The sequence below is a fragment of the Panthera pardus genome, unplaced genomic scaffold (genome assembly GCF_024362965.1).
Source record: "Panthera pardus isolate Hobbes unplaced genomic scaffold, ASM2436296v1 HiC_scaffold_20, whole genome shotgun sequence".
Classification (NCBI taxonomy): domain Eukaryota; kingdom Metazoa; phylum Chordata; class Mammalia; order Carnivora; family Felidae; genus Panthera; species Panthera pardus.
Window position 1 is genome coordinate 79,632,270 of NW_026526766.1, and position 12,626 is coordinate 79,644,895.

Below are 12,626 nucleotides of genomic sequence, written 5' to 3' on the forward strand. Positions count from 1 at the left end.
ACAATCTCAGTGGCTCAAAACAGCATAAATGTATCATCTTAGGATTCTGAATGCCGCAAATCTTGAAATGAGTCTTATGGGGGCTTTTAAAATCAAGGTGTTGGGGCGCCTGGGTGGCTCAGTCGGTTAAGCGTCTGACTTCGGCTCAGGTCATGATCTCACAGTTCGTGGGTTCAAGCCCCGCGTCAGGCTCTGTGCTGACAGCTCAGAGCCTGGAGCCTGTTTTATATTCTGTGTCTCCCTCTTTCTCTGACCCTCCCCTGTTCATGCTCTGTGTCTCAAAAATAAATAAATGTTAAAAAAAAATTAAAAAAATAATAAAATCAAGGTGTTGGCAGAGCTGGGTTCTCGCTGGAGACTCCGGGGGAGAATTCCTTCCTTATCTTTTCCAGCTTCTGGGGGCCACCTACATGCCGTCCATGTGTCCCTTCCTCCGCCTCCAAAGGGCATCATCACAACCCCTGCTTCTGTGGGCACATCTTCTCCCCCTGCTTTGGTTGTCTGTTGCTTTGCCTTCCCGGACTCCCACCTGTGAGCATTCTTGTGATCATATCGGGTCCACCCAGATGATCCATAACCTCCCTGTCCCGAGATCCTTAATCACATCTGCAAAGTCCCTTTGCCATGGAAGGCAGCGTAGGCACCCTTTCGGGGATTAGGATGTGGAGGTCAGCCTGCCACACGTATCGGTGACTACCGGGCTGGACGGCACAGCTCTAGGGAATCGAGGTGGAAAGTCTGGTCAGATCTCCTAGCTTCACAGTGCAGCCCAACCACTAACACGCTGTGGGGCCTTGAGCGAGTCACTTCATGTCCCTGCTTGACTCTACTTGCCTCGTGCATAAGATGGGGCTGCTAATGCCCACGCCTGAGAAAATGCAACAAGCTACCGGGCATATAAGTGCTTGTTCAACTGCAAGAGGGGTGGCAATACACTGGCAGGCTGGAGGCCGGGGCTGCCCCGTGCCAGGACACCTGACTGCTTGGAGGGTCCTCAGAGGCCATTGGTACAGCGGCCTCGTTTTACACATGGGAAAACCGAGGCCCAGAGCCGGAAGAGGCTTGCAAAAGGTTCCTAGTGATGTGGCAGCTGAGCCAGGGAGGGGACCCAGTGGGAACCCTTCCCATCCATGTCACATTGCCCAACCGCTATGAGTCTCAGTTGCCTCACCCGTAAAAGGCAACTCGTAACAGGCTCTGGTGAAGGTCAAAGGATGTCCAGGTTTATCCAGGGTGTCCAGGTTTGAACGTGCTCTGGGGACAGAGGGTTGTGTGAAGGAAGGTCTCGATGACATCTGGGCACAGCGTTGAGTATCTCTCCAGGGCAAAGGCGGCTGTGCCCTCTGCCTCCCTGGCTCGTAGGCCTCTGGATACTTCGGAGGACCTCAAGGGACCTGCTGAGCATCCTCACAAGCTCTTCCTGTCTTTCTGTCTATTCTCCTCTCCCCCTTCTAGAACCAAGTCTGGGGAGCAGCAGGAAGCTGGCTTTCTCCTTGTTGACAAGGGGCCTGTAGCTCTTTCCTGGCAGGTGACCTCCCCAAGGCTCGGCTCTCACCTAGCTCTGCTCCTGTGTGGGCTGTGGATTGGTTGGGAGCAGGGGACCAGCTAAGTGCTCTTTGAGGCCTGGGGCTCTTGTTCTAGCTCTCCCGCTGGCTCGCCCTGCTGGCCTGGGCACCTGCCCTGGCCTCTCCGTGCCCAGCTGAACAGTGGGAGGCTGGGGTTTAGACCAGAGGTGCTTGCATTCTGGGGCACCCTCCACTGTCTTTCTGGAGGCCAACAGATAGCCTATTCCGGAGCCAAACTCTCCCCTGCACCAGTGGGCGGGGCTGGCCAGCTGGCAGGAGCCAGGGAGAAAGGCAGGAGTGGAGCAGGAACCCCGAGGTGGCTGTGGTCTGTGTCAGGTTCCCCCTCCAGACCAGTGTTCCAGCTCCATCTTGAACCTTGCACGGGGCGGGGCTGTCCTTCGAGCTGCAGGGAGACCCCTGGGCCAGAAGGAGGTGTGGGAATGGGTGGTAAGGCTCTGAAAACAGCCGGCAGCAGTTCAGAAAGGAATGCTCCAGATATGAACAACCTAATCCGCTCTTTAGCCAGGTTCCATGCCTGTGGGAGAAAGAGGTGCGTGTTCTTCCTTGGGATCCTGGCGATGTAAGAGTTGGCAGAAACGGCACGGTGCTGAGCATGCTGGATATCCATCTGTGTTGTCCCCCGAGTGCCAGACCCTGTGCTGCGTCCGGTGGCCCCCCCTGGGGAGACCCCTAGAGAGAGACGGTGGCCCTGCCCTCCTCAGGTTCAAGGGTCATTTTGTAGGCAGGGTCACCGAGGCCCACAGAGGGGAAGGGGCTGGTCTAAAGTCATTCACTGATTTGGAGGCAGAGGCAGGAAGAGGGAAGAGGGTGTTATGGCTTTGACTGATGGATCCTCGGGGGGCTGGAGGCCGAGGGTTAAGACTATAATGAGGATTGTAGTAGTAATATGAGGGGCAGGCCATGTGCTCACCACGTCCTTGCCATACGTTGGCCTGCTTCATCCCACAATGCCCCTATGAGGTAGAAGTTTAATATCACCATTTCACACATGGGGAAACTGAGGCACGGGGAGGTTCAATAACATGCCCAAGGACACGCGGCTACTAAATGACAGAGGCGTGGCTTGAACTGCACTGTTGGACTCCAACACATGGATCCCAGACCAAATGCAAGTGTAAGGCTTGGGGAGACAGTCTTCAGTGACCTGCACCCCTTGACCCATCTCAGAGGGAATCCAGCCCGTGTACTGTGGGGAGGCCGTGACTGGCGGCCCTGTGAGGGCAGACAGGGCCAGAGCCTTAGGTCCTCCTCAAGGAGCAGGGGCCAGGACTGAGAAAAGATATCACCGGAGATTCCCATGGGAAGAGGGCCTCTCTCCGTCAGACTCTCTGCGCTCAGAATCCAACATGGTCAGTGCTGGAGACCTGTAACTCTCGCCAACCACCTGTCCACTGTGCAGAGAGGGAAAATGAGCTCAGAGACGGCAGATGACTGGCCCAAGATCCCACAGCAAGAGTATAGAGTCCTGAGCAGGCTGAACACGGGACGTTGTGATGGTCTTGGGGGTTCAGAGTGTCCTCATTACCCCGCCCACCTGGCCCCCTATAGCCATATGTGGGAGGACAGTAGCAGCAGAGGGGAGCTTTCTCACCCACCGTCCCAAATGTTTCCATTCCACTGCTGGCCCTGGGATTTCCTGACAGGTGGGGCTGTGCTTGGGGGTGGGCTGGGGGGTAGAAATCCCTTGTTTCCAGAAAGAGAATCTTTAGTATCCATACCAACAAGCTACTGGGTGCAGGGAGAAGGGCCGGGCGTTGTGGCAAAAGACCCCGGTCCCAGGCAGGCTCTGCCCCTTGGCAGCTGGGTGCTCCCGGGTGAGTCACTTTTCTCCTCTGAGCTCCTTGTTTTCATCGGTACGCAGAGAACAGAGGCTGCACTTCTCCCAGAGTGGAGCCTACTGCCCCAGAGCGAGAGGAGAGGGTCGGGACAGCGGGCAGGGAGGGACGATGGCTCAGCTGACCTCCAGGAGAGAAATCCCAGGCCACCACCGGAGCCCCCAACCCGCCGAGTGCTCTGGGTCTCCCTGCCTGGACGGTGGTCATGTAACAGCTATGACAACACCAGCACCGTGCTCCCCAGCTTTTCTGAGGAGGAAAATCCCCTCATCTGTGAGATGGGCGGGGATTGAGGAAAGGATCCGAAAAGGAAGAGTGGGGCGTCCTTCCCCTTGGCCCAGCTGAGTGTGATACCCCCCTCCGGAATGGTCCCCCAAAGTCTGGGCCACTTGAATGTGCTTTGTTTAAACAAACACACATGTCCCAGATGCTGAGGTGGCACATGAGATCCAGCTCCTGGCAAAGGGTCACTGGCACGCCAGTGCTCCCCTGACTTCATCCTTCTTCCTCATGGCCTGCATCATTCCATCCTTGTGGTGCTCTGGGCGTGGGCATCTCCCCTGGAGAAGAAGGGATGGCAGCTGGCCCAGAAGACTGCTGGACAAACTTCTCATTTGTTTGACCATCCCCCAAAGCACTGGAGAGGATGCCACAGTGGGTAAAACCTCTGGTTGTGGGGGCAGAAACCTGCCTATCAGCTGTGTGTCCTTGGGGAACTTGCCTGGCCTCTCTGAACTTGTACCTTCATCTATAGAGTGAAAGAAATGATAACCTTCCTCCCAAGCCAGTTATCAATATTAAGTGTGGTCCTTGCAAGTAAAGCCAAGTAAAGTAGGTGCTCAATAAATAAGCTATCATCATTTTGTTACGGCTGTTTAAAAAATCAACTTGTGGTCTGCCCAGAACGAAAACCGGATCTCTCCCTTCTGTGTCATTTCCGCGACATTATGTGGATCAAGTCACTGGACTGTAGGGTTTGGACCTGTCATAGACTGATCTGGATCCAAGTCCTGGCTCCTGGCCCTTGTGTAACCTTGAGTGAATGATTTTTACTCCTCAGAGCTTGCGTTTCCTCCTCCATGAAACGGGAGAAAACCACCACACTTCCCCGTGGGCTTTTACGCAAGGTTCCTGAAGTGACACACGCAAGCCCTCGGCACACGGTCTGCTGTTCGGTGAGGCACCCACGGCTGTTTGGGATCCTTGTTTCTGTTTTCATCAGACTGGGACTCCACCGTGTACAAAGCTAGTGGTTTCTGCGACGCTGGCACCCTGGCCACAACACTGGGACATTGGAATTTTCAGCCTCGTGGCACAAGTGAAAACTGAGGCTTCGTCAGTGTCTGCTCTCGAGCTCAGCAGGGAGGCAGGGTCAGTAGGGGAGAGCACGTCCTGTTTGCTCTGCTGGGGTTCAGAGGACAGATCCCAGAAGGCAGAGGACAGATCCCTGTCCCCTGGCCCAGGCTGTGGGTGTGGTGTCCCGCCCACCAGCTTCTGGACGTGTTGTCTCTTCCAGACCCACAAAGCCGATCCTGTCCTGGGACTTCCCCCGGAGCCCCGCTGGCACGCCATGCAGGAGAGAGAAGAGTCCAGACCTTCAGTTGGGGGCTCACCCCTCAGAAGTGCAACCTCATGTGGGTCACTGCGCTTCTCTGTGCCTCCGTTTCTCCATCGGAGTGGGAATCCCATCAAAAGGGTGCATCCCTATTCCACCACTTACCTGGAGTGGCCTTGAGAAAGTTACTTCCCTTTTCTTAATTTCTGTGCCTTTGCCTATAAAAAGAGGCTAATGGTAAAATGTTACAGTGGGATGTCAATGAAAACAGGAGGGCATAAAGCTGTCATTGCTATGATTTTCGCTGCATAATTAAAAGTCTACGTGTGTCTGCATCCACTGTTTCAAAAAAGACAAAGAAAATGTACTAAAACGTCCCTAGTCCCTCTGGATGCTGGGCTCATGGGTGACTTTTACTTCCTTCTATATATTACTTTTGTAGTTGTTTTTTTTCTAGTTTTTCTACAATGAGTGTGTGTCTCTTCCAGTAAGAAATGAGCAGTTAAAGGCCTAAAAAATAGCTGTCCCTACTATTCAGGGTTGTTGGTGGACCACAGTGAGGAGACGGCTGGTGAGCCCCCAGCTGTGGGCAAATGCTCTCGGTGCTGACCGTGCTCACCCTCTCCTCCTAGGGGCGGTCGGGGTTGGCATCAGGGTCGGGGTGTGCCCACAGGGCTGGCCCCTGTGGCTGGCAGCGGAGGGACCCATTGCCTCTTGAGGCCTCCCATGAGGATGTGACCTCATCGGGGCAGAAGACACAGACTTCAGCCAAAGGGAAGCTTGAAGAGGAAGGAAAATAACATGAAACCAAGACCCGACTCCTAATTCCAGCTGTCTCCTCCACTTCCCTGTTCCCACTTGACCTTGCACAAGGCACCTGGCTTCTTTGGTCTCGGCTTCCCAATCTTTAAGACGGGGTGACATGGTGCCCGCCTCACGGGGGAGCTGTGGGGACCCAAGAAACAGTGGCTTTGCCTCCACCTTGCCTTCCCTCCCCTGGAATCACCTGAGAGAGGAGAGGTGAGGTGACAAGTGAGGTGACAGGGCACTAATCTCAGGGCTTTGCTGGAAAACACATGGGTGAATGTTTTATCTTAATTTTTAATTTTTTTTTTTTTTTTAATTTTGAAAGAGAGCGAGAGAGAGAGCTCCAGGCTCTGAGCTGTCAGCACAGAGCCCGACGCGGGGCTCGAACCCACGAACCGTGAGATCATGACCTAAGCTGAAGTCCAACACTTAACTGACTGAGCCACCCAGGCGCCCGTTGAATGTTTTAAATCATCGTCTCATCCTGCTGTTAACAGCCCAAAGGATCACCTGCGGGCGATCTGAGAACCTCCCCCCCCACCCCACTTCCTGGTGCTGCTTTCAGACAGCTGGGACTGCCTTGCTGCCTTGGGTGCTACAGCCTTCCCCTCCCTTCCCCTCCATGCTTCTGCCTCGCACACCCTCCCTCCCTGAAGCCAAGACTGTCTCCCACCTTGGTGTCTCCCCCCTCCCCCACACTCCTATCCTCTGCGTCTCAAAATACTTTAAGGCTGAGTTTCAATGTCACTTCTTCCATGAAGCCCTCCCTTCCTGCTTCACCCAATGGACCTGGGATCCTGTGCCTTCTCTGAGCTACTCTTCCACATCAGTTTCAAAGATCTACTCATGTACCTGTTCCCCCCACTGAACTCAGAGTTTCTCCAGGGTAGGGCGCACATCTTAACCCCTCCTCCCTAGTGTCTGGCGAGGGGAGGACAGGCGGGGCTCAGTGAGGCTTTGCTGAAACAGTGGCTGCCACTCACGCTGTAAGAAGCGAGGATGTGTCTCTTCCCATCAGAAACGTGTGAGCAAAGGCAAGAACAGCAGTTGTCTTTAGAAGCAGCTTGTCCTCAATCCCGTCAGCTCAGCACCCAGGGTGGGGGGACAAAGATGTCATTCGCCAGGACACAGGTGCTGAGGCAGGAGTCCCCAGAACTTGCTGGGCCAGACCTCTACGTGTTGCTTCCACTTGTCCAGGGGAAGCAGGGAAGTCTCCACTACTGACCAGCTGTCCGCCGCGGGGGCAAGAGAAGGAAGCCTGGCATGTTCACGCACAGCAAGGTGCTGTCGAACATACAAAGCACTCGTGCTTCCTTGCTGTATTTGGGCCTCGTGAAACCCCGTGCGCGGGGCAGGGCCAGCGAGGGTGCCGCCCCCCATTTTCAAATAAAGAGGCTCAGGCGCTGTGGGGTACCTGGTTTGGGCCCAGGTTGGATATGCACTTCATGGAAACCTCAACAGAAATGTACAAAAATTTCTTTCTTTGGTTTTATACATATTGAAAAGGACAGCCTCTGCTCAGTGGCTCAGAGGCCCTGATCAGTCAACTGAGAGAAGTGAATACCTTGCTTAATTAGGTGACACGAGATGCAGGAAAGTGCGAAGGTGGTGGGGCCTCCAAGGGAAGGAGAGCAGAGAGTCTGTGCCCCCCTCCTTCTCCACATTTCTTCCGGCTGATCCTGGGAGCTTTCACCTGGAGGAGGTGCAGGGGAGTCCTGCTGGCGGGCACGAGGCTCAGGACTACGCGGGCCCCTGCACAGTGGGGAACGGAGATGCCAGACCCGGCATGGCAGGTGCTGTGTGGGCCAGCCCAGCCCACCTGGTGGTACTGAAGGAGAGTCAGAAGCCTGGTGGGCATGAGGTTCCTGAATGTTTCCAGAACCCCTTCAAGTCCTAGGTCTCTTCTGGGCCAGAGGCCCAAAACTGGAGACTTTCTGGGCTGGAAGGAACTTGAACATCTTTAAATCCAAGCCCCAACTTGATGCCTTCCCGCCCTGGGCAGAGATCTTCCTGTCTGAGAATTTCTTTGCTCAGGCGCTCCTCCCTATGCTCACCATCCATGCCAAAGGCCTGGTCCGTAGTCCCTCCCTCCCTTGGTCACAGTCGCCTCAACCTGCAGGGTTGTGTGCTCGGTGCAGAGGGCAACGAACGACCCGGCTGCCGTCTCCTGGACCCTTTGCCCCTGTGGTCCCAGCCCAAGGCCCTGCCACCTAAGCTGATGGCCAGCCACGGTCAGTCTAGCAGGCCCGCTGAGATCCTGCCAGCCCGGCCCAACATTGTGCCCTGGGATCTTGGGCGCCAAGGGCAGGACCTCAGTCATCTTACTAAACCCCCAGTGGTGCTCGCTCGGGAGTCAGGTGTGGTTCGCACAGTCCCTACCCGCCCTAAGCGCTTGTCTCCACGATGCACTTGAGGAACATGGTGTCATCCTTCACGTAGGCATGCCTGGGTGACTGCAGCCTGCTGAGGGGGAAGAAGAGTGGGCAGCCACTGGCCACGTTGGTCTCACTCTGCGGCCGCTGGAAGGATGCCGAGCTCAGGTCGGGCCGGAAGGCGTCGATGGCGTGCTCGCGGTTGTTCTGGTCGAGAAGCATGAAGGTGACCTGTGCGGCAGGGGGCAGGTGGGAGGTCAGGCCCTGGGCGGCAGCACCGAGGGACACCTATACAGCCCCTCTGCCCCTGAGCTCAGGCAGACTGGTAGCCAAAGCAGCAATGTGGGGACCACACCTGGCATGCGGCAAGACCCGGTTAATGGAAGCATCTGGTTTCTGAGCAGTCTTCAAGGGTTGCCCCATGAGTAGGGATCAGAAGGGAGGGAATTCAGAGCTGTGGTCAACTTTGGTCGGGTGCTAAAGGCGGGACCAAGCACCGACGAGGAGGCCAGACTCCATGGCCTCCAGCGCCCCTTCCTGCTGGGAACTGTTTGATCCATCAACTACGGCTGGAATCTTCTGGGGCAAGGCTGGGGGCAAGAACACACAGGCCTTCTGCAGAGGGGCTGTTAGTCAATGCCCTGAAATGTGAATGGAGTTTCTGGGATGCACAGATACGCGGCCCCTCAGAAGCCAATGATCTACGTGTGACACACACCCCTTTCTCCGGCATGTCACTGAAACACCCGATGCCTACCATAGTGGTTCTCGAATTGGGCAGCACTTTATTTTAAAATGTGGATTTATTTATTTGGCGGGGGGGGGGGGGGGGGGGGGGAGGGGAGCGGGGGAGGGGTGCAGAGAGAATCCCAAGCAGGCTCCTTGATGTTAGTGTGGAGCCCGATGCGGGGCTGGAACTCACCAACTGGGAGATCATGACCTGACCCAACACCAAGAGTCGGACGCTTAACCGATGGAGCCACCCGGGTGCCTCTGGCTGCACTTTAGGCAGCCCTGGGAAAGCTTTAAAAACCCTGATGCTCAGGCCTCACCATTTACAGCAGTGAGACTAGCCGTTGGTATTTTAAAACTCTCCCTGACAGGCATGGGAACCACGACCTGCCGACTGACTCATACCCAGACCACTGTGGCGTCCCCACCCCTGCCCCACCTGTCTTCCGTCCGTCTCCCTCCACCCTCCACCCTCCACCCTCCACCCTCGCTGAGGTCTGTATGCTCGACCCCACCCCTTCCTTACCCTGCCCCCTTGCCACTGCTGTTTGCCTGCAGGGAGTGCCCAGCCTTCCCCCACCTCCCTGCTCCTATCCTCCTTCTAAATACTTTTAATAGGCTTTATTTTTTAGAGCAGTTTGTGGTGCAGCGCCAAAGCGAATGGAAGATGTAGAGATCTCTCCATACCCTCTGCTCCTCCCCAGCCTCCCCTCCCCCCCCAGCACCCACCCCAGGGTGGTCCATTTGCTGACGCACCTAAACTGACACATCATAATCACCCAAAGTCCCCAGCTGACCTCCGGGTTCATCCCTGGTGCTGTGCGTTCATCCTCTGGGTTTGGACAGATGTACAATGACATGTACCCGGAATTATAGTACACAGAATAGTTTCACTGCCCTAAAAATATCTGTGTTCTGCCTCTTCATCGCCCCCTTCCCCCGCCCCCAACCCCTGGCAACTACTGATATTTTCACTGTCTCCATAGTTTTGCCTTTTCCAGAATGTCATATGGCTGGAACCACACAGTCTGTAGAGACCGTTTCAGACTGGTTTCTTTCACTCAGTGATTTGCATTTAAGGGCCCTCTCTGTCTTTCGATGGCCTGGTGGCTCATGTCTTTTTAGCACGGATAATATTATCCACTCACCTACGGAAGGACGTCTTGGCTACTCCCAAGTTTTGGCAATTATGAACGAAGCTGCTAGGGCCATCTGTGTGCAGGCTTTTGAAAACAAAAGCTTTCAACTCGTTTGGGCAAATACCAAGGAGTGTGGTTTCTGGATCATATGGTAAGAGTATGTTTAATTTTGTAAGAAACTGCCAAACTACCTTCCAAAGTGGCGGTGCCCCATTTTGCAATCCTGCCAGCAACGAACGAGGGTTCTGGCTGTTCCAAGTCCCTGCCAGCATTTGGTGTTGTCAGTGTTTTGGATCGCAGCCATTCTAAGAGGTGCGCAGCGGTTAACTGCCTCCTTCCCTTTTCTCTGAAAATGCTGCCAGTTCAGTCTAGCCCCCCAGCACCTCCACCAGGAAGTTCTCCTTATTCACCCCAGCATGTGAATTTCATTTCTGTGTGCCATCCCGGGGAGCTGGCCCAGGCATTTTAGTCCCTGGACTCATGATAGCCATGGATACCAGACGTGAACTCCGGCTCTTCTCTTATAAAAGGTGAAATTGAAATGCAGGGAGGACCAGGGCACAGGCTTCCCCACCCCGCCCGGTCACCCCCACCCACCCCCAGCCCGTACCTTGTTCCGAAAAGGCCAGGGCAGCAGAGCATCATACTCCCCTCTCATGACCACAATGAAGAGAGACAGGTGGGTCCTCTTCCCCGTCCCGTCCCCGTTCAGGTAGAGCCGCAGACACAGCTTGTAGCCGTACTTGGCAGTGTAGAAAGCTGAAATGTGGAAGCCAGAGTCAGCACAGGGGTAGCTGGAGGGCATTGCACCTGCAGGCGAGGAATCTGGGACCTGTGCTAGGCGTGCCCAAGGTCAGTGGCTTACGACTAAGCCGACTAAGCCGTCTGGGGCTGGAACCCAGCACTCTTCTCCATTCCAGGGCATCAAGGAGAACCAGGCTCTTGGAGATCATCTAGCTCAGTGGCTGTTAACCCGGCGTCAGACCACAGATTGCCGGGCCTGGACTTTGATGCACTCGTGCCAGGCGAGGACTGAGAATGTGCATCTCTGAAGGGGCATGGTGATGCTGTTGGCTCCCGGACCACACTTTTGATTTAACTAACCTGCATTTTGCAATGGGGAAACCAAGCCCAGCAAGGGCAAGTGGGCTGGCCCTGGTCTCACAGTGTGCCTGGGGCAGAGCCAGGCCTAGGGCCCCACAACACTGACCTCTTTCTGCTGCCCTAGGCCAAGTGGTGGGGGTCCCCTGGAAGCTGGGGGAGACTGGGGTAGCTCACAGTTCTGCCCGCCACCTCGGCGAAGGCCCCTGAGGGATGAATCATCATCCCCCGGTGATTACGCAGAGGGGCCCGTGGGCTCTCTCCGTGGGTGGCCGAAGGGGCCATCCAAGCGTGGGTGCCAGTGGCTGTCACCACGAGGGCCCCTCTGGGAGGGGCTGATGGAAGATGGTGGGGCGGGGGCAGGCAGAAAGACGTGGAGGAGGGACAGACTGACAGGCTGACTCATCTGTCCCCTTACATTTTGGTAAAACAGGAAGCCAGAGACACTGCTTGCTTTTTCCCCCCCTTTGGAAAGAAGTGAGGAAAAAAGGCCTACGTGGAGGAGGTGAGGCCACCCCATGAAGGGGGCTGCCCCTGAGGAAAGGGGCCCGGCTTTGGGAGCCAGCCCTGCTCTGTGCTGTGGAGCAAAGGCCAATGCCTCTCTTCCTCCCAGCCCTATTGGTCGCGGGTGCAGAGGAGCTGAGGAACAGAGAAGGTATGAAGCTGGGGCAAACGTGAGAGGCTGTTAAGATTGTAATTTGCAGAGGGGCACCGTGGTGGCTTGGTCAGTTAAGTGTCTGACTTCGGCTCAGGTCATGGTCTGGCGGCTCGTGAGTTCCAGCCCCGTGTCAGGCTCTATGCTGACAGCTCAGAGCCTGGAGCCTGCTTTGGATTCTGCGTCTCCCTCTCTCTCCGCCCCTCCCCTGCTGGCGCTCTGTCTCTGTCTTTGTCTCTCTCACAAATAAACATTAAAAACTTAAAAAAAAAACAAACCATAATAAGATTGTAACTTGCAGAAATCCTCCTAACGATCCACCCCCTTACTTAGACGCATGTGTGTTAGGAGTCGGGAAAAGCACATAGGTCGGAGAGCTTTGTGCACAAATATACACAGTTACAGAAACGGACACCGGTTAATTCAGAGAAAAGTCTACTGAGTAACCAGCCAGGCCCAGGGGCCCCAGAAATGAATGCGAAGTGGCCAGGTTTACAAAGCACTCACTCACACGCTACCCTCAAGCTACGAAGGCACGTTTTACTGAACTCTCCACTGGCCTGACTTCAGGCCACTGGCTCTCTGACGGCAGGGGCCTGCGGGATGCCCCTGTGGAAAGCATCCTCTGCACCCCTCTCATTTCCTCGAGCTCTGGTTCCAGCACTCTCTCGTAGCCCATAGCCACATAAGTAGACAACAATCTTATTCCTATTTGCAGAATGTGACTGATCTCAGGGAGGCAGAAGGCGTGCCCGGTTCAAACAGTCTGAGCTCCATGTGGCTGGGCGGGGAGCCTGCCTCCTCCACGGTCCCAGTGTGGCCTCAGCGGTCACAGCATGGCAGT

The 12,626-nt window shown here is 55.5% G+C and overlaps 1 protein-coding gene and 1 long non-coding RNA gene across 6 annotated transcripts in view; both read right to left on the reverse strand.

The window, feature by feature from the left end:
* Nucleotides 1-1,421: 1,421 nt before the first annotated feature.
* On the reverse strand, nucleotides 1,422-6,085 carry LOC109269888 (uncharacterized). Its single transcript, XR_002081309.2, has 2 exons — nucleotides 4,328-6,085; nucleotides 1,422-4,230 (listed from the first exon to the last, which is right to left on the reverse strand). It is a non-coding gene; the product is annotated as an uncharacterized LOC109269888 (long non-coding RNA).
* A 1,102-nt stretch (nucleotides 6,086-7,187) lies between these two features.
* The window catches only part of TRAF1 (TNF receptor associated factor 1), a 30,464-nt gene continuing 25,025 nt past the window's right edge, over nucleotides 7,188-12,626 (reverse strand). For all 5 annotated transcript variants that reach the window (XM_019454005.2, XM_019454004.2, XM_019454006.2 and 2 more), the window contains 2 exons: nucleotides 10,637-10,785; nucleotides 7,188-8,386 (listed from right to left, as the gene is read on the reverse strand). In XM_019454005.2, coding sequence (XP_019309550.1) covers nucleotides 8,168-8,386; nucleotides 10,637-10,785 — 368 coding nt within the window. In that variant the 3' untranslated portion in view covers nucleotides 7,188-8,167. The remainder of the gene's footprint in view (nucleotides 8,387-10,636; nucleotides 10,786-12,626) is intronic.